The sequence below is a fragment of the Thalassophryne amazonica genome, chromosome 4 (genome assembly GCF_902500255.1).
Source record: "Thalassophryne amazonica chromosome 4, fThaAma1.1, whole genome shotgun sequence".
Taxonomy (NCBI): Eukaryota; Metazoa; Chordata; class Actinopteri; order Batrachoidiformes; family Batrachoididae; genus Thalassophryne; species Thalassophryne amazonica.
The window spans coordinates 83568584-83593133 of NC_047106.1; the positions used below are offsets into that span (position 1 = coordinate 83568584).

The 24550-nt window shown below is 42.0% G+C and overlaps 1 protein-coding gene and 1 long non-coding RNA gene across 3 annotated transcripts in view; one reads left to right on the forward strand and one right to left on the reverse strand.

Annotated features, from left to right (window-relative positions):
• The window catches only part of LOC117508423 (cGMP-dependent 3',5'-cyclic phosphodiesterase), a 762024-nt gene that overhangs the window by 25289 nt on the left and 712185 nt on the right, over nucleotides 1-24550 (reverse strand). For both annotated transcript variants that reach the window (XM_034168188.1, XM_034168189.1), the window contains exons 14-22: nucleotides 14942-15053; nucleotides 14804-14843; nucleotides 14238-14301; nucleotides 13908-13989; nucleotides 9610-9784; nucleotides 6254-6366; nucleotides 2703-2780; nucleotides 2476-2598; nucleotides 2328-2398 (exon numbers count right to left, since the gene is read on the reverse strand). In XM_034168188.1, coding sequence (XP_034024079.1) covers nucleotides 2328-2398; nucleotides 2476-2598; nucleotides 2703-2780; nucleotides 6254-6366; nucleotides 9610-9784; nucleotides 13908-13989; nucleotides 14238-14301; nucleotides 14804-14843; nucleotides 14942-15053 — 858 coding nt within the window. The remainder of the gene's footprint in view (nucleotides 1-2327; nucleotides 2399-2475; nucleotides 2599-2702; nucleotides 2781-6253; nucleotides 6367-9609; nucleotides 9785-13907; nucleotides 13990-14237; nucleotides 14302-14803; nucleotides 14844-14941; nucleotides 15054-24550) is intronic.
• The window catches only part of LOC117508424, a 19703-nt gene continuing 556 nt past the window's right edge, over nucleotides 5404-24550 (forward strand). Inside the window, exons 1-2 of the long non-coding RNA XR_004560087.1 lie at nucleotides 5404-5417; nucleotides 20132-20134. This is a non-coding gene — a long non-coding RNA (uncharacterized LOC117508424). The remainder of the gene's footprint in view (nucleotides 5418-20131; nucleotides 20135-24550) is intronic.

Consider the following 24550-nt stretch of genomic DNA (forward strand, 5'->3'; position numbering starts at 1 on the left):
TCCGGAATATCCATATTGGGACCAACACACAATTCTCGCCTTTTCATCTTTTCATCTGCAGACAGTTGTTGGGTTGCGCGTGGGCTATGACGTCATTTGCTTATGCACAGCGGGCGTAAACACAGTATGCCGATACTCGTTCGCTACTGCGGGTGGGTATAGCCAGGTAGCGTCGACATAAATCTACGCTACCGGCCTAGCAGCGCCTCGGTAAAGTGATAATAATAAAAGTTTTTACATTCTTTCAATGGAACGAATATTTAATTCAGTGAAAGCTGGAACAAACCATTCAACGAGGCGAATGGTTTGTGAAATATTTGTACCATTGTACTCATAAACATTCATTATTTGTATATTGTGAAACCTGATTGTGCTTAAATTTGAACTCTCCTGAGATATACAGTGCATCCAGAATGTATTTACAGCACTTCACTTTTTCCACATTTTATTATGTTACAGCCTTATTACAAAATGTAGCAAATTCATTTGTTTAAAATTTTACTCACAACAACCCATAATGACAAACATGACTTTTTTTTATTTTTGCAAATTCATTAAAAATAAAAAAATTAAGAAATCACATGTACATAAGTATTCACACCATTTGCTCAATACTTTGTTGATGCACCTTTGGCAGCAATTACAACCTGAAGTCTTCTTGAATGTGATGCCACAAGCTTGGTTCACCTATCTTTGGTTAGTTTTGCCCATTCCTCTTTGCAACACCTCTCAAGCTCCATCAGGTTGGATGGGGAGCGTCTGTGCACAGCCATTTTCAGATCTCTCCAGAGATGTTCAATTGGATTTAGGTCTGGGCTCTGGCTGGGCCACTCAAGGACATTCACAGAGTTGTCCTGAAGCCACTCCTTTGATATCTTGGCTCTGTGCTTAGGGTCATTGTCCTGTTGAAAAATGAACCGTCACCCCAGTCTGACGTCAAGAGTGATCTGGAGCAGGTTTTCATCCAGGATGTCTCTGTACATTGCTGCATTCATCTTTCCCTCGATCCTGACTAGTCTCCCAGTTCTTGCCGCTGAAAAACATCCCCACAGCATGATGCTGCCACCACCATGCTTCACTGTAGGGATGGTGCCTGGTTTCCTCTAAACACGATGCCTGGCATTCATGCCAAAGAAGTCAATTTTTGACTCATTAGACCAGACAATTTTGTTTCTCATGGTCTGAGAGTCCTTCAGATGCCTTTTGGCAATCTCCAGGTGGGCTGCCATGTGCCTTTTACTAAGGAGTGGCTTCCGTCTGGCCACTCTACCATACAGGCCTGATTGGTGGATTGCTGCAGAGATGGTTGTCCTTCTGGAAGGTTCTCCTCTTGCCACATAGGAATGCTGGAGCTCTGACAGAGTGACCATTGGATTCTTGGTCACCTTCCTGACTAAGGCCCTTCTTCCCCAGTCACTCAGTTTAGATGGGCGGCCAGCTCTAGGAAGAGTCCTGGTAGATCTGAAGTCCTATTTACAGATGATGGAGGCCACTGTGCTCACTGGGATCTTCAAAGGAGCAGAAATGTTTCTGTAACCTTCCCCAGATTTGTGCCTCAACACAGTCCTGTCTCGGAGGTTTACAGACAATTCCTTTGACTTCATGCTTGGTTTGCACTCTGACATGCACCGTCAACTGTGGGACCTTATATGTAGACAGGTGTGTGCCTTTCCAAATCATGTCCATATCCATGTCCATGTCATGATCAGTGAAAACAGGATGCACCTGAGCTCAATTTTGAGTTTCATGTCAAAGGCTGTGAATACTTATTTATGTACATTTGATTTCTTAGTTTATTTATTTTTAATAAATTTGTAAAAATCTCAAAAACGTTTTTTTTTTTTCATTGTCATTACTGGGTATTGTGTGTAGAATTTAGAGGGGAAAAAAAGAATTTCATCCATTTTGGAATAAGGCTGTAACATAAAACATTTGTAAAAAGTGCAGCACTGTGAATACTCACTCTCTCTCTCTCTCTCTCTCTCTCTCTCTCTCTCTCTCTCTCTCTCTCACACACACACACACACACACACACACACACACACACACACACACACACACACACACACACACACACACACAGATAGAGTGCATTTCTATATTCCCCTTTGGCCTAATGTCCAGAGAGGGACAAAATTGTGGTGAGGTGACAATGGCAGCAAAAGTAGAATCCATGTGAAAATGACAGTATCATTAAGTCAAAACTATGAATAATAAATAATGTTAATTGTGCTAATATATAACAGGGACTATTCAAAGTAAAAGTTAAAAATGTTTGAAGCGATGCATATACAAACGGGCTCTTATATGTAAATATGTCGCCACACCTGGTAAGAGTGTGGAGGTCAATCTTGTACGTGTTAATGAAACCCATGTCTTCAAACATGCTGAGGACGCCCTGCAAACACACACAAGGGCATCATTTCTCTGAAATTCTGTTGCATATATTAAAACCACATCTCTCCATTTTCTTACCATGGGCGTGTCATCATCACTCAGGGAGCGAGGTGTGTACATGAATTCAGCAAAGCAGGAGTGGAATTTTTTCACTGGCTCGATCCCCGGCACCAACACCTTCGACACTTCCTCCTGTGAAACCTGCATTACACATAGCATGATTAACACTCAGTAATACTGTGAATGTCACGGAATATGATGTATGTGTGTCCTTGGAAGAAATACACCTTGAAATACAGTTTTACCTTCATATGATACATCATCATTTCATTGGCAAGGTGGGATCGGAACTGAGCTTCATGGACTTTCTTGTAGAGCAGTGACTAGAAAATCACCACAACAATTCCACAGTTAGAGTTTGTTTTCTGCATTTTATTATAGATGGACAAGCATATAGAGTCAGTGAGTGGAATTTTGTGAAAATGACTAGATATTCAGCTATGAAATTCTGGGTTGTGATCACAAAAGAATATGAACTTGATTGTGAGTCTCTGTTGCTAATCACAGGATTCTGTGGCACTGTGGCACTGACAGTAGTGATGGGGCAATTCCACGGTGACTGATGTTACATTCAGAGAGGAAGCAGGCCTTTTGAAGTGACCAGGACTTAAAACATACAGCCCCTAAGTAAAAATACTGATATTAAAAAGTAAAGTAAGTCCCTTCGGCTGCTCCCTTGTTTGCACTCGGGTCGCCACAGCAAATCCAAGGTGGATCTGCATGTTGAATTGGCACAAGTTTTACGCCGGATGCCCTTCCTGACGCAACTCCACATTACATGGAGCAATGTGGCAGGGGTGGGATTTGAACCCGGAACCTTCTGAACTGAAACCAAGCGCATTAACCACTTGGCCACCACCCCTGCTCACTGATATTAAAAAGTAGTGTGCAAAATAAGTGCAGCGAGATGCTAAAGTGGAACGTAAGAGGGAGACCTTATCGAGATTAATCTTATTCCTTATTGAGCAGTGTGATGGACAATGGCATGAATGACAATGTAAGATGATTCATTATACACTTAACCCCAGATTACTCCCTAAAACATGTAAAAACAGAGTATAAGTTGTAAAATTTCCCTTCATATATGCCCATTTGTGTTTGTTGCCTTTGTTTAGAAACCCATAAAGTTACTGAGCTTTATAGACCTGAAAAGTTTTGTTACTTATTAAAGTACCCAATTTTCTAAAATGTCACAGTGCTGAAGAAAATGCATAAAAAACAGCTACACAGAAACACTACAGCGCTTAAAGTGTTTTCAAAGATCTGTACATGTAATTGGGGCCTGAACTATGCAGAGGACTATTGTATGCTCACAAACTCTGTCTCTTGAGAATATTGTTGATCATCTCGCACAGGTTGTTTGCAAACTGCATACGCACTCGTGTCTGTGCATGTCTATCTTCAAATGATATACCCAAAACCCATGAATAACTATTGCATTCCAATTTTCATCCCTATCACCGCAGTGTGTGACCTGTGTGCCAAAACATCACTCTAACTGAACAGTGCATCCATCTCAGCACTTCAGGAAATGCTCTTTTAAACCCACACTGCGCTCACGTGATAGCAGAGTGAACGCCAATAAATAATGCATTTGTTCATGTTTAAATTATTAACAAGCTGCCCAGTAGGCAATTATTTTTCTAATCAAATAACTTTATAGTTTGAAGATAAATTATGAAGTACACTCAGTCACTCAAAGGTCTGACTGTTAAGAATCTTATAAAGGAAAAGCTGACTAAAATATCACCATTGTGCACCTGGTTACAACTGTATCAATAAAAAAGATCTTCCATCCCTCTTTAAAATCACATTTAAAGCTTTAAATTATGCAAAGTTCAAGTCACACAATCAATTTTTAATCAGTAAGTCATTACTAACTGTTGAAAAGGTGAATAATCACAAGTCTGTTTTCAAGCAGATGAAAAACATTCTGAGTATGTAAGATATAAAAGATGTAAGCAATAACCACCATAGCAATAACCACAAAAAATCTGTTTCTAATGCTAACAAAATAGTTCTCTTTATACTGCAAAAACTCAAAATCTTACCAAGTATATTTGTTTAATTTCCAGTCAAAATATCTAATTACATTTAATACAAGACACAATCATATAACATGTAAAACTTTAGCAAGCAATAAGGACTTGATTTTAGATCATCTGAAGTGAGTCTTAGAAATATACTAGGATATTTCATTATTATTATTATTATTATTATTATTATTATTATTATTATTATTATTATTACACTTGAAAACAAGATGTTTTTAACTTGTAAAAAGTAAAAAAAAAAAAAATCTGTCAATCCAATAAGTAAAAATTTGGTTGAGATTTCTTGAAATATCTTGAAATTGGTTGAGAAACTCATTTTGAGCTCTACTTTTACTAGAATCCAGAAGCAATACACATTTTACAGACAACACAGTATCTTAAATATGTTATGGTGAGTCAGAAAAGCGTGTTTCATCTCATATGACTCAAACAATATGTTTCCAAGACTCTTTCACTTAACAAAATGTGATACTTAAAAACAACTCCTGAGGTTCTATTTAAATTTTACTTGTTATTTTTGTCTTATATTCAAAGAAATTTGATATTTTGACTAGAAATTAGACAAATGTACTTGGCAACAGTTTGAACTTTTTGCAGTGTATTTCCTTTGAACATTTACACTACATTCATCGATACCCTCAGAACTGTTGTCGTAACCTGTAGACAGCAGTTCAGAAGAATTTTAAAAACTCTCTAGCAGACACACATGTGAACATCACACCCGAAAATCCACTCAGTTCCATCCCAGAACAAGGCTTTAAAATTCCATTTACACTTTCTCTATTCTGATGTGAGTGAGCACTTCCTCCTGACTCAGTTGATTTTGTTTTCTGTGGTAGAAAAGTTCTACAATCCTGGTTTATTTCTTATTTTTTAAAGGGACTTACAGTGATCAAGGAGCAGTAAGTTGTATACACAGTGGGGCGGCATAGCAAAACAATTGTTCATTTTGTGATAAAAGTATGGAATTTGGCACACATATTTTAAATGAACTAATGTTTTTTTCAGATATGGAGCCATCCTGGAGCTGACCTCTAATGAGCTACAGGTGTCAATAAAGAATTACACAGGGGTCAAAATTTAAAAATGCTCCAATCATGTTGATATACCACATTATTTGTCAGATCATAACAATTCCAAAAAGGTATAGTTTCGACTATCTATGGCTGAATGTTCTGGAGTTATGGGGTAAAAACGGCAAAAATGGTGACAAAGATCAGTTTCAGTTTGTACAGGGGTCAAAAGTTAAGTTCCTCCAATTTTGGTAAAAAATTGATGCAAATTATTGGATTGAATTAACAGCATTTTAAAAAGGAATAGTTTGCACCATCTGTCATGTTTAGTTATGTTATGGGGTAACATATGTCATACGTCATAGAATCCAATGGATGTCGACCTTGTTTGACCTCTACTTTGGAGACCAAGCATTCAACACAGTCAAAACTATTCCATTTATTAATCCTTTTATTTCAACCAATAATTTGCATCACTTTTTACCAAAATTGGAGCAACTTTTTGCTCATTAGAGGTCAGCTCCAGGATAGTTCCATATCTGATATAGATATCCTGTAAATGTTATAAGCATTTTCAGGTAAGGCAAGATTATGCAACAAAACAAGTCAATATTCATGAACGCAAATGGAGCAAGCAGAAAAACACATAACATATAAAAATCCCCTAAATATGCCTTTATGATTCTCAATGTGGTTGCATTTTGAGTAAGCGAAACTGACAAAACTTACATGAGCAATGCTAATACCACAGTAGATGGAGAAAGCTGTGGCCAGGTCCTCATCAAAGCGGTTGAACCAGGGTCCATTCATTTTATTCACCAACTCAGCCACACCAATCACCTCTAGAAGACAGAGTAGGACAATGGGGTTAGGTAAGAAAAAAAGGCAAAAAAAAGAGGGATAGAAAGAGAAATAAGACACAGGAAAATTAATGACAAAAAAATGAAAACAATCAAGCATGAAAAAAATGAGTCCAAGTTTTAATTCAAAGGGATCTGCTGATTTTAGTAATCTCACAGCCTCACTGCACATAAAAAATCTAAATAATCATTTTATTCTGTTCATGGGGACAAATCGGACAGAATCTAAAGCTTCTCAGCTTGGACACAGTGAAAAGGGAACACTATCAGAACCAAAGTACAGATTTACATAATGTCTAAGTGTGGCACTCATTGAAAATAGCTGCCTTTCCAAAGTGCACTTTATGAACTTAACATTTTAGAACAAAGATGTGATGTTTCTACTCCTCACACCAATGGTTATAGAACATTGGTATTGGTAAATAAAACAATAAATAATAATAAAAAAAAAAACTAGCTTGGCATACTGATAACACATCTAGATTTCAAAGTATCAAGCATGTAGAGAAAATGTGACATGAACATTTAAACAGTTCACCAGCATTATTTCAACAAAATGAGCCATTTTACTATGTAGCCATCTTCCTTAATCATTGACTGATTCAATTTATCTGGCATGTTTGATCAAGTGGTGGTGGCAAAGGGGTTTGTGTGCTTGTTTCCAGAGCCAAAGGTTGCTGGTTCAGGACCGCCCCTGCCCATTCTCCATGTAATGTGGAGTCGTGTCAGGAAGGGCATCTGATGTCAAACTTGTGCCAAATCAACATAAGGATCTGCTGTGGCGACTGCAAATGAAAAAGGGAGAAGCCAAAATAACTCACCTATTTATACATTAGAGGCCGTGGTGAGTACAAGAGTGTACACCTTCGGCAGTGTCAGTAATAAACTTGATGGCAATAAAAAGCCAACATTGGTCTTTATTATGTCTCATTAATTAATCTCATTAATTAATTAATTAATTAAGTTTGCGTGGTTCCCTCCGAGTGCTCCAGCTTACCACTTGACCATAAGTGTATATGAATGTTTTAGTCTATATTTGGCCCTGTGACACACTGGCATCCTGTCCAGGGTGTACCCCACCTACCACCCTATGACAGCTGGGATAGACCCCCCCACCAACACCATCCCTTGACCCTTGATTGGAGTAAGCGGGTATAAAAAATAAATGAACGGGACACTTCCAGTTACACATCTACTTCTTCAGTGTTAATTGAACTCGGTGTCATTAAATTAACACTATTGCTGATTTTAAATTATTCTCACCAGTTACAAATTAAAGTTAAGCTTTCAATAGTGGTACAGTATTAACTATTTAACAGAATATTTTGATATATGAAAGTGTGTTTCAACACTACAGATACTGTAGTATTAACACTGGTTTCAAAAGCACCATTGTTTGATCATTATATAGGAATAATACAGACAAAGGACTCAGGTTAGGTGTGAACCCCCCAACTTTCTGGTAATGATGCAACAACTCAGAAAAACTCATAGCAGATGTAACAAGAACTCTTTTTCTTTTTTGTTCCTCTTGTCATAGACAAGGTTAATTCTACACCTACAGCAGCGGCGCCGGCAGGGATTTTGCGCCTCATGAAAAGAAATCTTACTGGGCCAACCCCATATTATTGTGTCAGTATTACAATCGTATTAGCGGTCCTCTCTGGGCCCTTGTCAATCATGGGCCCCTAGGATCCTTCTGCTTATTCTCCCCTTTTTGACACCCCTGATCTGCAGTGAGATGAATTACATGTGTAGAGTTGTATGAACACTGTTAATTGCTACCCCTAAAGCTACTCACACAGAACGTACGTGCATGGTGTGTTAGTGGCAACGATTGGCATGCTATACTTGCCACTAACAAGCTGGCTTTCCCACCAATATCGGCAACTGTCGCCATATGCGTGGTGTTCTCAGCTTTGTCTCTGTTTTCTTTTCATTTTATCATGGATTTGGAGTTTCTGAACAATCTGATGCTTCCCAGTCTGTCGCAAAGCTGGCATGTGCATGGAGTGTGTATGGTGAGTTAAGGGGAGACCCTGCGATGAGTAAAGTTAACTAGCGAGTGTTTCGAATATGACTAAAGCACTCACCACACCCTGGCAAGTGCTGACAACCGTGTGGCTTTGTGTGATGTGTTTATGGCAGATATAGTCCATGAGCCAGTCATGAATTTTGACCTAATCAGTACCACTTAAGTGGAAAAAAATGACACTTAGAATCCAACCTCAGTGTATCATGGCCTACACAAAAATGTATGATAGCCATCCCAGGGTGGTAGCTGTAGCCAGGTAGGGATCAATGAAGAATTACACAGAGGTCAAACTTTAAAAATGCTCCAGACCTGTTGAAAACTATATCACATTATTTGTCTGATCATAACAATTCCAAAACGGCATAGTTTGAACTATCTATGGTGGAATGTTCTAGAGTTATGGGGTAAAAACAGCAAAAATGGTGACAAAGGTCAATTTCAGTTTATACAGGGGTCAAAAGTTAAAGCTGCTCCAATTTCAGCAAAAAATTATGCAAATTATGAGTTGAAATAAAAGGATCAATAAATGGAATAGTTTTGACTGTGTTGAATGCTTTGTCTCCAAAGTAAAGGTTAAACAAGGTCAAAATCTATTGAATTCTATGACATGTGACATATGTTACCCTGTAACATGATAACTAAGCATGACAGATGGTGCAAACTATTCCCTTTTAGAACCCTATTAACCCAAACAATAATTTGCATAATTTTTTAATTGAAATTGAAGCAATTTTAATATTCAGCATGATTGGAGCATTTTTAAAGTTTGACCTCTGTAATTCTTCATTGATCCCCACCTGGCTACAGCTACCACCCTGGGATGGCCATCATACATTTTTGTGTAGGCCATGATACACTGAGGCTGGATTCCAAGTGTTGTTTTTTCCCTTAAATGGTACCGAAAACCTGCTTGGCCCATGGACTTACAGTAGATGCCACGCAGAGCTTAAGAGATAAACTCCAACACTGTGCAATGTTTAAGACACAGAGATATTAAAATAACAATTCCTAACTAAAATCAACTGAAATCTATGACTCTGAGATTTTAACACCACTTTTTGCTGTGTAATGTGACTTAAAACTTGTCACCAGTTGTAGCTCAGCACATCAAAAAGAAACACGTGGCAACATCTAATATTTTAATGCCTGACTGAAAACAATATGTTTTAAGCAAAGGTCATGTTTGTTACCATTGTTCTCATCTTTGATGGGGAAACAGAGGATGTTCCGAGTCCTGAATCCAGTGCTGTCGTCTACTCCACGGTAGAAAAGAGGATGGGAGTAAGCATCCTTAATGTTCAAGATCTGGCCAGTCGTTGCCACGTGGCCTGCAATACCCTGATCTGCTGGGATACGGAACTCTTTCTGCATGCACGTGCAAAGACAAGTAGAGACGTGAGAGAGCCACATAAAACTGTTCATATCTCCAGCATTGCTCACAAGATACATCCTCAGGCCTTTTTAGTATAAATGTTAATTATATGGCCTGATGTGATGACACAGATGTATGCAGATGATACTGTGACACAAATACACCAAGACGAGACAGTAAACAGCACATCACATTTATATTTGCAATTTTTTTTTTCACTTTTGATGCTCTGTGTGCTTCTTACCCTGTGTGCTGATATACAATGCTGCTGGAACCTCAATTTCCCAGAGGGAGTATTCCCAAGGGATTAATAAAATTCTATCTAATCTAATCTAATCTAAATCTGTAAATAGCAGTTATATTCATGACTGCTGATTGGCTTATTCAGATGAATATAGCCTTAAATATTAACTGCATGTACTTCAAGGTGAAACAACACAATCAACCTACTTTTGTTCATTATAAAAAACAAATTCTTTCTGATTTTAACTACATGGCCATAATTACTTATTCACACATTAATGTAAAAACTAGTTAAAAAAATTAACCTCATCAACCACAAGTCATACTGGAAATTTAAAAATTTATTGGGAGGTAATGACCAACAGCAGCTGCTAGGATGTACTGTATACACATTTCATCATTTTCTTGTATCTAAGTATTATATTACTACTTGCAGAGGTTTCCAGCTTTGCCCAGGTGAAGAATAAATAAGTCAGTAATTAATAAGTGGATATTAAATATTGCACTGGGCAATTCTGCAGAACCTCTATAAATAAAGTTCAGCACTTGGAGAGCAATGTTATTTTTTATAGCCTAGAAACATTCTGTAGTTACCAAGTTTTGATTGTTTTTCCTTGGGAGAGCTATGCACTCTGAGTGCTGTAGTTTACTTATAGCCTAAACTGACTGTATTGTTGCGTTGATTCCAAAGGTGTGCTTGAAATTTTTTTCTGCACTGCATAGTTCCAGAGCTATGTGTTTGCCTTGGTGGGGGTATGCACTCCATGAGTGCTATAGTTTATTTACGGCCTAAAACCACCACGTTGAAGTGCTGATTCCAATGGTGTCATTAAATTTTTTTCTACACCCAGTAGTTCCTAACTTAACACTTGTTCCAAACAACCAGCCATTCGACACTTGCCTTTAATATAGAGTTATTTACTTCATCAGATACAGTTTGATGCATGTTAAATGCAGAACGTAAAATAATTAAAGAAGTTTTTAGATTCTGTCATTTAAGTTTTGAACCCCCCCCGGCAACAAATTTTCCAGTCATAACTCAGCCCAAGGTTCAGTCATTAGTCAACAATTGTATGTAGTCAGTCTTTTGGAAGTGCTGTAGGATTGTGCTAAAACTATCAAACGTGCTGTTTCTTAATAGTGTGATTTTTGTCAGCCCAGTCTCCCATTTTTTTTGTGTTTGTCACGAAATGATTCGAATTTTTGTGATGGTTTTTTTTAACTCACTATTACTAACCCTACTCCTACCCCCCACCCTAACCATAACCACCCCTGACCCCCCCACTTCACTTTTAATTTCGTGCAGCCATCACAGAATGAATTAGAATGTATTTGTGCTGCTGTGACGAAAATGATGTGCTTTTCATCACATTATCACAAACCAATAGGATAATTTATTTAGTGCTGCTGAATCATGACTTGCTGTGAAGCCAGGTTGGATTTTTGTATGTTTTTCTTTATTTTCAGTGTTTCACATTCTGAATTGTATTTACTTAAAATAATTAATGCCATGATTCCACACATTCCAATACAGTAGGTGGAGGTAGAAGAAGAAGAAATTTTTATAAGTATTTATTTAGAAGTGTTAATTTTATTTTCAGACACAACTGAGGACGTAACCAAGGCCTTAATGCATTGATTCATGATGGATTTAATTGTTCATGTGTCTTGAAAATGATGCCATTTTCAGCTAGCATCACATAAGGCAATACTAATGGCTAATGTTCCCATGAGTGCCTCCTTTTTGAGCATTTCATTACAAATATCTGTTTTAACATGACTTGCTGTGTGGTTATTTGTCCTAATGGATACTCAGTTTTGGCAGGAATCGGGGTGCACCACAGCATGCGACTCGAGTAGCTTACCAGCGTCTAAGAGTGTGTTCTATGTGTGCATGTCTAGTATAATGATAATGGGGTCATTTGTGGACTTTATTCTGCTTTTGAGTGTACTGTGTTTTGGACTTAAAGTAGACCTGCATTGAAATAAATGTGGTCAGATTTCAGAAAGAAATAGCTGATATGTATTTATAAGACCCTTGTGAATGCAGTAAAGTAAATCTGTAAGCCCAAATTTGTAATTCAGTGGAGAAATCTTCGTTTAAAAATGACAAATTTGCAGCTAAAATTTAGCCCTCTGTGAAAACAGTTTGTACAGCCGTATCATTTCCATGACGTCAGGGACAAGACGACGCGCTCCCGCCTTCAGTCCGATCCCGCATTGAAATTGATTTTATCTGTTAGTAATGTTACTTATACACGTCCTGGTTTCAACATCCAAAAGTAAGCTGCAATGAATGTGAGATACAGATCTGTGTGCTCAGATCAGCAACGACATCGACAGCGGGCGCCGTTCTTCCTCTCCCGCTCTCTGCCTCCGCTGCGCTTATTAAGTCTGCGGGCTCGTTAATGAGCTCGTTAACTGCCGATGCGGGCCACTCACACCGCCCGTGTCTGCTTTGCAGCCGGTGTTGTGCCAGATTCAGCGCACAACCTCTCTGTCTACTGAATGGAGCTGCAGCACACTTGGCACAAGTCCTGAGATTACGCTCTCTGTTTTAATGCGAAGCGGCCGGTACACCTGTTGCTGCAAGGACAGACTTCTTGCGGCAAAATCCACAGCACCGCACATCTCGGCAATCGGAGCCCCAGAGCTCCATGGACGCTGAGAGAGGTTTATATATTTTTAATGACTGGGATTCTTTGCGGGTCTCGCCTCCATATCCTGCGATGGTACTGGAGGCTAAAGACAGTAGATTTTCATTGCAACACCACTCAATCAAACGGGCGTATGAAAAAGCCCCCCAAAATAATTTTCAAACACAAATAAAAGAAATGTGTACTCACCAAACGTGCAGCAAGACAATATGAAGTTTTAAAAAAGTAGATCCTTCCATATAAGACAAGAAAAAGGTGCAGATGCAAACTGACGTAAATCCACAAATTACAGTTGGCATGCAATGCATGCTGGGAGAGAGGGTCTTCTCCGTGACGTCTCGGCAGCGTCCATGATGGGAGGGACAGTTTTGTGGAGGGCTAAATGTTAGCTGTAAATTTGTCATTTTTAAATGAAGATTTCTCCATTGAATGACAGATCTGGGCTTCCAGATTTACTTTACTACATTCAGAAGGATCTTATGTGTAAATGTAAGTCATTTTTTGGTCCAAAGATCTGACTGCATTTATTTCAATGCAGGTCTACTTTAACATCAGTCAAAGTATCGGACATGAAGTGGTGCACACCATGGCGTCCTTCCCAGGAGAATCACCATAATCCATGAGTTCCTCCTTGTCATCCCAGTCTACATTTGACGGTGTTGTGCCGGTGAATATTTCACCGGAGTTTTGTAGACTGAACACGTCCACATGTCGGACACTCAACAATATGAGCCTCAAAGGTCACCATAACCTGTCGGCTCTCACTAAAGTTTTATTGTCTAACACACAGTCTATTAAATTTGTTTGTTGGTTTGTCTGATTTGTGCCTGGATGCAACATTGGATGTTGTTGGTGATTGTGGCGGGGTAAGCTGTAAATGAATTGCCTAGTTTGGTAAGAGATAAAGACAATAAAAGAGGGACAGAAAAAAATAACACAAAGCCTTAAGCCTCAACTAAAGATAATTCAGTCACTGGATCATTGCCGGGATGTTGTGTTTTAGTAATGTTATCTTTCGAACAAATCTTAGTTTTCTTGTACTGTAAGCTGATATCATGTTATGGTGTTAATGTCCCATTTTCATTCTGACTTAAATTCTCTGTAGTTCTTCCAAATCGTGGCTCAGATATGAACAGAAAATTCACCAGTTCAACATTTACTCTGTAGAAAAAACATAATTATGAAACAATCAGTGTGCAAAGATTAAATGTGTTACCTCCTCATCACTGACCACACCTCCATCAAACACCTTCGCCACTAGCTCATGGCTGACACGATCCAGGAGGAACACGGAGCAGCTGTGGAGCAAAGCGGAGGAAATGGAAAAGTGCTTCATCTCATTTCATCTCACATCATTTTGTCACTGTTATTAAATGAGGCAAGCCCACTGAGAACAAATTGCCAAAACAGGCTTGCAAATTGAGGTAAAGACATTCATGACACACAGAGATGCACGTGTGCGTGTGTGTGTGTGTGTGTGCACGTGCACAGTCAGCACATCCGCACATGCTGAAACATCCATTTGAGGATGAATTGGACATCTTACATCTCAGCATCACTGAGGTTCCTGGCCTCCACTATTATTTCCTGTAACAGCACTGAAACATCATCTGAAATAGAGAAAGAGAGAGAATGACAGAGTGAGAGAGAAAAAAAGAGGAAAACACAAAATTACAGTCATGCTGCACAGTTCAAACAGACAGGAAAGGAGATTAGAGCCTGTGCACTGGTGGATCTGCAGTACAAGCTGATAACAGCTTTTGTAATCAACAGTTATGTACAGTGAGAGGCAATCTGCTCTGACGCAGAATCAGATTTAGTACTTCAAACAGCGATGATTCTTCATTGGCTCCTGTTTATGGTTGCCGCTGTAGATAAGAAGCTTCTTTGTAATTACAGGGCAGAGAGGTGGGGCCATTATTTTTAAAAGCCTTTTCATTTTATGGTTATGATGGTCCTTTGTGCAATCACCTTTAGAGATGCCAATATCTCACTTGGTTACATGAACCATTCATTCCACTGGTGATCCCTTAAATATCATCCATTAATGTTCCTGAAACTCCCATCAGAGTGAGATAGAAGGAGAGGCAGACATGAGGAGGAGAAACTCACCCAGGTGTGTAAAAAGATTCTTGGCCACTTGTAAGAGCGCCTACACACAGAAAGAAGAGACATTAAAACCAGTTTAGACTTCTACTTTTGGTGTGCATGCAGCATGTATGTTATGTGTGCGGGGGCTATGTACGGTACCTGGCACTCCACTTTGAGCTTCTGTTCTTTTTGGAAGGCCAAAGTGGAAGTGAGTACTGTTGATGTGTAGCAGAAACAGTGCTGAATGGCGTGCTCGTCAGCTTCAGAGTGTCTGCAGATATGCAAAATGGGATTCTGGAATTTAGTTTATTGTGCTGAGAGAGAATTTCTGTTCCACAGCTCTGTACATTGGTCTTCTCAATTTACATCCCATAGTACAAATAACAAAACATCACACAGCATACACTGCAGGTCAGGTCTTGGGGCATGCGGTGGTTCCCATGTGTCCCCGCATCAAACACACTAGGAAACTGCCTTGAGTCCTTGATGGCAATCACCCAGGCAGACAACCAGCCCATCTTGACCTCTCAAAAGTAACATTTGCCCCAACCAAATACCTTTATTCGGATGTTGTTTATTGATTTCTCCTCCGCTTTTAACTGCATACAACCATATGTATTGGCAGAGCGATTAAGAGACATGAATATTGATGTTGGCCTAATCTTATGGATTATTGACTTTTTAACAAACAGATCGCAGAGAGTCAGAGTTAATAAAACTCTCTCCGATGCTGTTGTATCATCCACTGGAGTCCCTCAGAGCTGCATTTTATCTCCTTTGTTGTTTGTTTTTTATACTAATCTCTGTCAAAGCCAACATGATAATCATCACATCATAAAATATGCAGATGATTCAGTCATCCTGTCCCTTTTGCACGGTGATGACTCCACAGACCACAGTTTGGTCTTGCTGGACTTTTTAGAGTGGTGCCATTCATCTTTTCTACATATAAATGTGGATAAAACAAAAGAAATGCACACTGATATCAGGAAAACACCACCTGTTCTGAATCATATGTCCATTGATGGGAAGCCCATAGATGTTGTTGAGAATTATAAGTATCTGGGCACCCAAATTGACAATAAATTATCCTTTGAATTGCAGGTTAATGCAGTGTGCAGTAAGGCTCATCAGAGAATGCACTTTCTGTGAAAACTTAGGAATTATAATGTAGATGGTGTCTTCATGAAAATGTTCTACAGTTGCTTTGTGTGTTGCTCTGTGTTAACCTTTTCCTTCCTGTGTTGGCTTAACCTACTGAACCTTAAGAATCGCAACTGTCTTTGTAATATTGTCAATATTGTGGTAAAATTATGGGAACTCAGTGCACGGACATTATGGACCTTTTTAAAACAAGGGTTGTGTCAAAAGCCAGGAAAATTATGGCCGATTCTGCACACCCTCTGCACCCACAATTTAAGTTTCTGCCCTCGGGCAGACGCCTGGTAATGCCCAGATGCAGAACCAACAGACTAAAAAACTCTTTTATTCCCACAGCCATTGCTCTCCTAAATAACACCTAAGGACTCACTGTTGCACTTAAGTCTACACTGACTCGCACCTTATTTCTGGGCTCTTGTTTTGTATATTTATTCTGCTGTGTTTTTATGTTTTTTATGTTTTTATGTTTTTTATGAATTTGTATGATGTGGTTTTATGAATGTAATGTAATTTTTACTGCTGACTGCACCTGAATTGCCCCCATGGGGACTAAATAAATGATCAAATCAAAATCAAATCAAACCAGGTGAAATGTGGGCATTCCCATGGGCTTCTCCAGCCAATGGACTCCTCAACACTCCAAACTCTGCCTGTTGGATTGTGCCCAGAGAAACATACCATATGGCCAAAATGGTGTAGCTGTCCCAATGCAAGTGAAAGTCCTCATCTTAGTCACTCTAAGTAACCAATCGCTTGACGCAAAGTCAATCTAGTGATACCCAAGAATCCTCCAAAGAGACCTAATACCAAAGACATCCATTAGTCAACATATGTCACTGGTTAGGGCCCCTTCACACACAGTACGAATAAGTACAAATCAGGGCGAATCACGGCGGAACAGCTCATACTGTTGGGAAAGTGAAGTACACGGACCCACGCCAGTGGGCGTGAATGAACGGCCAATAGGAAGTCTGAATAAATAACAATTTATTCTGCAAATGTGCACAAACAACCAAAGATGCTTTTAGTCTGTCAATCACAAAACTCAGTGACGCATGGGCAGGCCCGATGGTAGGAGACGCCTATCCAGAGAAGAGCCGGGACCCACGATGTTCCACCGCCAGCAGAGACCTGCAATACACTGGAGCCGCCAAGTCCTGAGTCTCCAGGTGGCCACCGCTTCCAGCTGTCAGATCCGGTACTGCTGGCAGGAACAGACACAAGTGAAAAGGTGGGTGTGTGAACACCCAGCAAACAATCAGCTGGTGGTGGTAATCAGGTGGTGAGCCAGCAGTACCTCCTCTTCGAGCGGCCCACACAACAGGATCCCCCCTCAACGGGCGCCTCCTGGCGCCCAACCCGGCTTGTCGGGGTGACGCTGGTAGAAATCTGCCAGGAGGGCGGGATCCAAGATGAAGCTCCTCTTCACCCAGGAACGCTCTTCTGGTCCGTAGCCCTCCCAGTCCACCAGATACTGGAAGCCTCGACCCTTCCGACGAACGTCCAATAGCTTTCGTACTGTCCAAGCCGGCTCGCCGTCAATGATACGGGCAGGAGGCGGCACTGGTCCGGGGGAGCAGAGGTCCGAGGTGTGGTGTGGTTTAATGCGTGACACATGAAAAACCGGATGGATCCGCAGTGAAGCCGGGAGTCTAAGCTTCACTGCGGCGGGACTGATGACCTTAATGATGGGGAAAGGTCCGATGAACCAGTCTGTGAGTTTGGGTGAGTCCGTCTGCAGAGGTATATTTTTGGTTGAAAGCCACACCTCCTGCCCGAGCTGGTAAGCTGGGGCCGGGGCTCGCCGGCGATCTGCATGGCTCTTCACCCTCATCCGGGCCTTCAAGAAAGCAAAGTGGGCTGTCTTCCACACCCGACGGCATCTTCTGAGGTGGGCCTGGACCGAGGGGGCCTGTGAGGTAACGCACCTCAGGGTCTGTTCCAGATCTTGATTCGCCCGCTCTGCTTGTCCGTTGGTCTGGGGGTGGTACCCGGACGACAGGCTCGCGGTGGCCCCCAGTTCCCTACAGAAACTCCTCCAGACTTGCGAGGAGAACTGGGGACCACGATCTGAGACGATGTCTGTTGGGATACCATGCAGACGCACAACGTGGTGGACCAGGAGGTCTGCGGTTTCCTGGACCGTCGGGAACTTCGGGAGGGCCACGAAGTGGGCCGCCTTGTAAAATCGGTCCACTATTGTCAGGATGGTGGTCATTCCCTGGGATGCAGGGAGGCCCGTGACGAAGTCCAGGCCGATGTGGGACCAGGGGCGACGAGGCACTGGAAGCGGCTGGAGGAGTCCTCTTTCACACTGATGATCCGCCTTGCCCCTGTCACAGGTTGTACAGGCCCGGACGTAATCCCGGGTGTCAGCTTCGACTGACGCCCACCAGAACCGCTGCCGGACCACTGCCACGGTTCTGTGCACCCCTGGGTGACAGGAGAGTTTGGAACCGTGACAGAAGTCCAAAACTGCAGTCCGTGCGTCTGGTGGGACGTACAGCCGGTTTGGTGGTCCACCGCCGGGATCCGGATGTCTGGTCAGGGCCTCCCTGACCACTTCCTCAACGTCCCACGTGAGGGTGGCGACGATATCTGGTGGATCCGACAGCTTTGGTCCAACTTCCTCTTCATGCACCCGGGACAGTGCGTCAGACCTTTGGTTCTTCGTCCCGGGGCGGTAGGTGATCTGGAAGTTGAACCTACCGAAAAACAGTGACCAACGGGCTTGCCTGGGGTTCAGACGCTTGGCGGTCTGGATATATTGAAGGTTCCAATGGTCAGTGAGAACAATAAATGGGACCACAGCTCCCTCCAGCAAGTGTCTCCACTCCTCCAGGGCCTCTTTCACTGCCAGGAATTCCCGATTGCCAACATCGTAGTTCCGTTCAGTGGGGGTTAACCTGCGGGAGAAATAGGCACATGGGTGGAGAACCTTGTCGGACTCCCTACTCTGGGACAGCATGGCTCCTATCCCTGAGTCAGAGGCATCCACTTCAACTATAAACTGGCGGTTGGGATCGGGCTTCACCAGAACTGGTGCAGTCGAAAACCGGCGTTTCAACTCCCTAAACGCGGCTTCGCACCGATCCGACCAGGTGAAGGGGACTTTTGTGGAGGTCAGGGCAGTAAGGGGACCAACAACCTGACTGTAGCCCTTAATGAACCTCCTGTAGAAATTTGCGAAGCTGAGGAACTGTTGCAGCTTCCTATGGCTTGCCGGTTGGGGCCAATCTCTCACCGCAGCTACCTTAGCTGGATCGGGTGCGACGGAGTTGGAGGAAATTATGAACCCCAGGAAGGACAAAGAAGTAGGATGGAACTCGCATTTCTCGCCCTTCACAAACAGCCGGTTCTCCAATAACCGCTGCAGGACCTGATGTACATGCTTTACATGGGTCTCAGGGTCCGGAGAGAAGATGAGGATATCGTCTAGATATACAAAGACGAATCGATGCAGGAAGTCACACAAGACGTCGTTAACAAATGCTTGAAACGTCGCGGGGGCGTTAGTGAGGCCGAACGGCATGACCACGTACTCAAAGTGACCTAAGGGGGTGTTAAATGCCGTCTTCCATTCGTCTCCCTTCCGGATCCAAACCAGGTGATAAGCATTACGCAGATCTAACTTGATGAAGATTTTAGCTCCATGCAAGGGCGTGAACACTGAATCTAATAAGGGCAACGGGTATCGGTTGCGAACCGTGATCGCGTTCAGCCCTCTAAAATCAATGCATGGACGGAGTCCACCATCCTTCTTGCCCACAAAAAAGAAACCTGCACCCAACGGGGAGGAAGAGTTTCGGATTAACCCGGCTGCTAAAGAGTCCCAGATGTAGGTCTCCATTGATTTGAGCTCAGGACGTGAGAGATTATACAGCCTGCTGGACGGATACTCAGCGCCCGGAACCAAATCAATGGCACAATCATACGGTCGGTGCAGGGGAAGCATGAGTGCCAGATCTTTGCTGAAAACGTCAGCAAGATCATGGTACTCAGCCGGCACCGTTGTAAGATTGGGGGGGACTCGGACCTCCTCTTTAGCAGTCTCACCGGGTGGCACCGAGGATCTTAGACACTCCTGGTGGCAGGTTTCGCTCCATTGAGCCACTACCCCAGACGGCCAATCAATCCGGGGATTGTGCTTCACCATCCAGGGAAAACCCAAAATAATCCTGGAGGTAGAAGGTGTTACTAAGAACACAATCTCCTCCCTGTGATTACCAGAGACAACCAAAGTTAAGGGCTGTGTCTGGTGTGTGATTACTGGGAGGAGGGTGCCATCTACTGCCCGTACCTTCAATGGTGAAGGAACGGCCACCAGAGGGAGCCCTACCTCCTTAGCCCATCTACTGTCCAGTAGATTTCCCCCTTCAATCAATGCTGGGGTGTTAAGGGTTAAATCCCCACAGAGGATCGTGACTGGGAGTCGTGTGCATTTGCGTGGGACATCCGTGTGGTTTGTATGACTCACTCTTAACCCAGTCTCTAAGGTTGAGTCTTGTTGTTTGACCGCCTGGGGCCCCTGATTCTGCGCATGCTCATTCAAGCAGCAGACACACTCTCCACGTGCCAGTCTCATTTGTTTCCTTCTTCTCAATTTGGCCCTGCTCGTTTCCATAGCAACATCAGCAGGGGAAGCTGGTGTCACGTGGAGAGCCCTGGCCTTGGAGCGGGGAGAGAGTGGGGCTGCTTCGGACCCGGAAGGGGGAGGGACGGCGCGCACCCGGCCACGTCCTTCATCTCGCTCCCGTCGGTGTTCGGCTAATCGACTGTCTAATCGTATAACCAGATCCATCAGCCCATCTAAATCCTGCGGTTGATCTTTCGCCACCAGGTGCTCCTTTAGGGCTGGAGACAGCCCCTTTACAAAGGCGGCGCGGAGCGCCACCGAATTCCAGCCGGGCCTCGCTGCCGCAATGCGGAAGGTGACTGCATATTCGGCTGCACTACGGCGCCCCTGTCGGATTGACAGTAGCACATTTGAAGCGGCTTCGCCTCTGTAAGGATGATCAAACACCTGTCGAAAGATGCTTTTAGTCTGTCAATCACAAAACTCAGTGACGCTTGGGCAGGCCCGAGGGTAGGAGACGCCTATCCAGAGAAGAGCCAGAACCCACGATGTTCCACCACCAGTGGAGACCTGCAATACACCGGAGCCACCAAGTCCTGAGTCCCCAGGTGGCCACCGCTTCCAGCTGTCAGATCCGGTACTGCTGGCAGGAACAGACACAGGTGAAAAGGTGGGTGTATGAACACCCAGCAAACAATCAGCTACAATACAGTTCCTTTCTGAGGGAAAAATCTCCACCTCCAAACACAGGAACACAGAGTACGTGCAGTGCCTTATGTATCACTTAATCAAGTCTGACGTGAGGAGTGGAGACGCCAACTCCTCCAACTTCCACAAACTCGGCTACAAGCTGCAAGTGTACAAAAGGTTAACGACTGCAAAAAGCTCAGATACAAAAACGTGTGCGTACGGCACAGAACGGCTGAGTAAGTTTACCTTTAGGGTAAGCGGATAACTCGGCAGAGTGTGATGTTTCTCCCAGGCTTTTATGGATGGTGATGAGTGGCGATGATGTGTGACAGCTGTCAGCTTCGTGCACCTGGTGGACTCCTCCGACAACTGTGCCCTCTGGTGCCTGAAACCCGACAACAGGCAGGGCGCCCTCTGGTGGTGAGCCAGCAGTACCTCCTCTTCGGACGGCCCACACAACACATATGAGTGAACCATGTAAACATCTATCTGACGGGCAGGCGTGCACAATGCCGCTGAGACACTTTCGTGCACGTGGGAACACAGTGTAACCACATCGCACAGGGAGGCATTGGGAGGCTCATCTTGAGGGTGATAAAATTTCCAGAAGCCTTCCAAGTTGTTCAAAGCCGTACTCCGTAAATAAAGATACAAGGCATCTGGTTAAATCTGAGCGAGGAAGCTATTTGGCATAACCTGATTTCAGCAGGTCAAATACACACAAAATTCTTCACACAAAAATATTTCATACAAAAAAAGAATGTGAAAGAGTGCATATTTTGTTATTTTTGCTTTGACAAATGTTAACATGGGGGTATCTGCGGTTAATTCAAAGAGTGCCTTAGTGTCAGGCACACGCTGTCTTTTAGCCGCTGGTGTGCGCAAATAGCTGTAGTAACAGGTGTACGAGGTATTGGAGGCAGCTACAATTTTACATGTATTGTGTATGATTCCTGCTTCATGCGCAACTCATGTGCAATTTGACCACATTCATACTATGTGTGAAGGGGCCCTTAGTCTCCAAGTCTTAAAACCATACATGGTGTAGCAGATAACTGAAATAATCCTTAACGTGGTGATACAAGCACCAAATTCAACACAAATAGTCCTTACACATTACTCTTTTGAAAAAACCTATTAAGTGCTCCTATAGCTGCAGGTACCAGACTTGTAGCTTAGTAAAGCTTTTGCGCTGCACAAAATACTGCATATTTGTAAAGCAAATATGCAGCGTGATTACATTAACACATTGCTAAGGCATGTGAAGTAAGACAAGATTACATAACATTTAACTAACTAAGCAGAAGAAAAGACTGTCTTTCAGTTTTGAATAAATTAATTTCAAGTAAATTAATATGTTGTGCTTTCACTATGTTCAGTTAAATTGAAATAAACACAGCTTCCAGCAGGCACTAAATGTAAACCCCACAAACATTTCAAACACATGTAACTGTAACAATATTAAATCCCATTCTCACTTATCTGCATCCATATGGTCTATAACTGTGTGAAGACACTTTCAAACATTTTGAAAATCCCACTATGTTGTTTAAATGTTTTATTTGTTCAACAACAAAACTCCATGAAACACCTAAAAACTACATTCATGCAAGTTGATACAATGAAAACAAAGTAATCCACGCAGTAGAATTTATATTTCCCAACACAAACACTTTCAATCTTTATTTTTTCTGCTTTGCAAGACATGTTAAAGTTTGAAAAGCCACCAAATATTTTTCACACACTTGAACTGAGAATTAATGATCAAAGTAGAGCTTCTTGTGCACCATTTGCTGATTTATATGATGATTGTAAAAAATAATACAACTGAACACACTGTTTTGTGGTTGTATGTTTACATTTCAAGAAGCTTTATCAACAACTGTACAATCTCCTCAAACAGTTGAAATCCACACAATGTTATCAGACAGAAATTTAATTATTTATTCGTCTCGTGAGTGGTTTCCTGTGACTGGCAGGTGATTTCCTGTCGTTACCTCTCCTGGCCTATGAAGGACACTTGGACATTACTGTGCTGATGGGGCATTATGACCATGAACTTGTGTGCTCAGGCCAATCCTATCAAGTAATGCAGGGCTCAAACATAAATCTGGATTGGGAGGCTCATCTTGAGGGTGATAAAATTTCCAGAAGCCTTCCAAGTTGTTCAAAGCCATACAAGATACAAGGCATCTGGTTAAATCTGAGCGAGGAAGCTATTTGGCATAACCTGATTTCAGCAGGTCAAATACACACAAAACTCTTCACACAAAAATATTTCATACAAAAAAAGAATGTGAAAGAGTGTATATTTTGTTGTTATTTTTGCTTTGACAGATGTTAACATGGGAGTATCTGCGGTTGCTTCAAAGAGTGCCTTAGTGTCAGATCCTGTTATTAAAGAGATGAAGACATAAACCTGACAGCCACACAACCTCCTTCCTTTAACTTGATACTAACCCAGTTTTTGATGCTAAAACTCTTACAGATTTTTAGCATTATCCCCTGAATTCTGCAAATCTTATTGTGTAGCTACAGCATGTCATCTTCTTTTTCATGTTCAACACATCCTCTTCAGTCTGTTTCCACCTCTTTTTCAAGCTGTCGGCTGGGTTTCAAGCATACCAAGAGTAACAATCTGATTTGTTGCACCTGTGCACCAGAGACAGAGGTGTGATCTTAGGATGGCAAGCAGCTGAATGGATCATGCATATGAAGACATGAAGGCAATAAATGTATGGCTGCATTAAAATCTGACACTGTGTTTGGATCAAATGATACACATTTATCGCATTTTATGCACAGTTGCTACCATTATCCTGCTGTTGTTACTATGGTAATGAGGCAGCAACTCTGTCATCAGTGCCACTGGCAGAGAGAGAAATTATACATTGGGGTTCCTCCTCATCTGTCCTTGTCTGCACATACAGCATGGGCATACAAAGGCACTGTGTGCATGAGTGCATGCATGTGTAATAAGTATGAATTCATGTAAGAATATGTTTGTGTGATTACCATAAAAAGTAAAATGTGACTCTCCCAACATTTTAATATAAGAGGGAAGCTTCGTGCAAAGGGGATGTTTGGACGGACTTGGGAAAGTTCAAATGCCACACCAGTAAGAATCTCTGCTTAAACCTTTAAGTTGTCCTTTGAAGTGGGGTGAATGAATAGTTCTAGATTTAAACATACATAGAATAGAATAGAATTTATTATTATCATTGTACATGACACCAGAAAAAAATACTGTGCATGACAATGAAATTAAAAACAATCTCTTAAAAGCACATTTTAAATAAATAAATAGAATAATAAATAACCCTAAAAATTCTACATAAAAC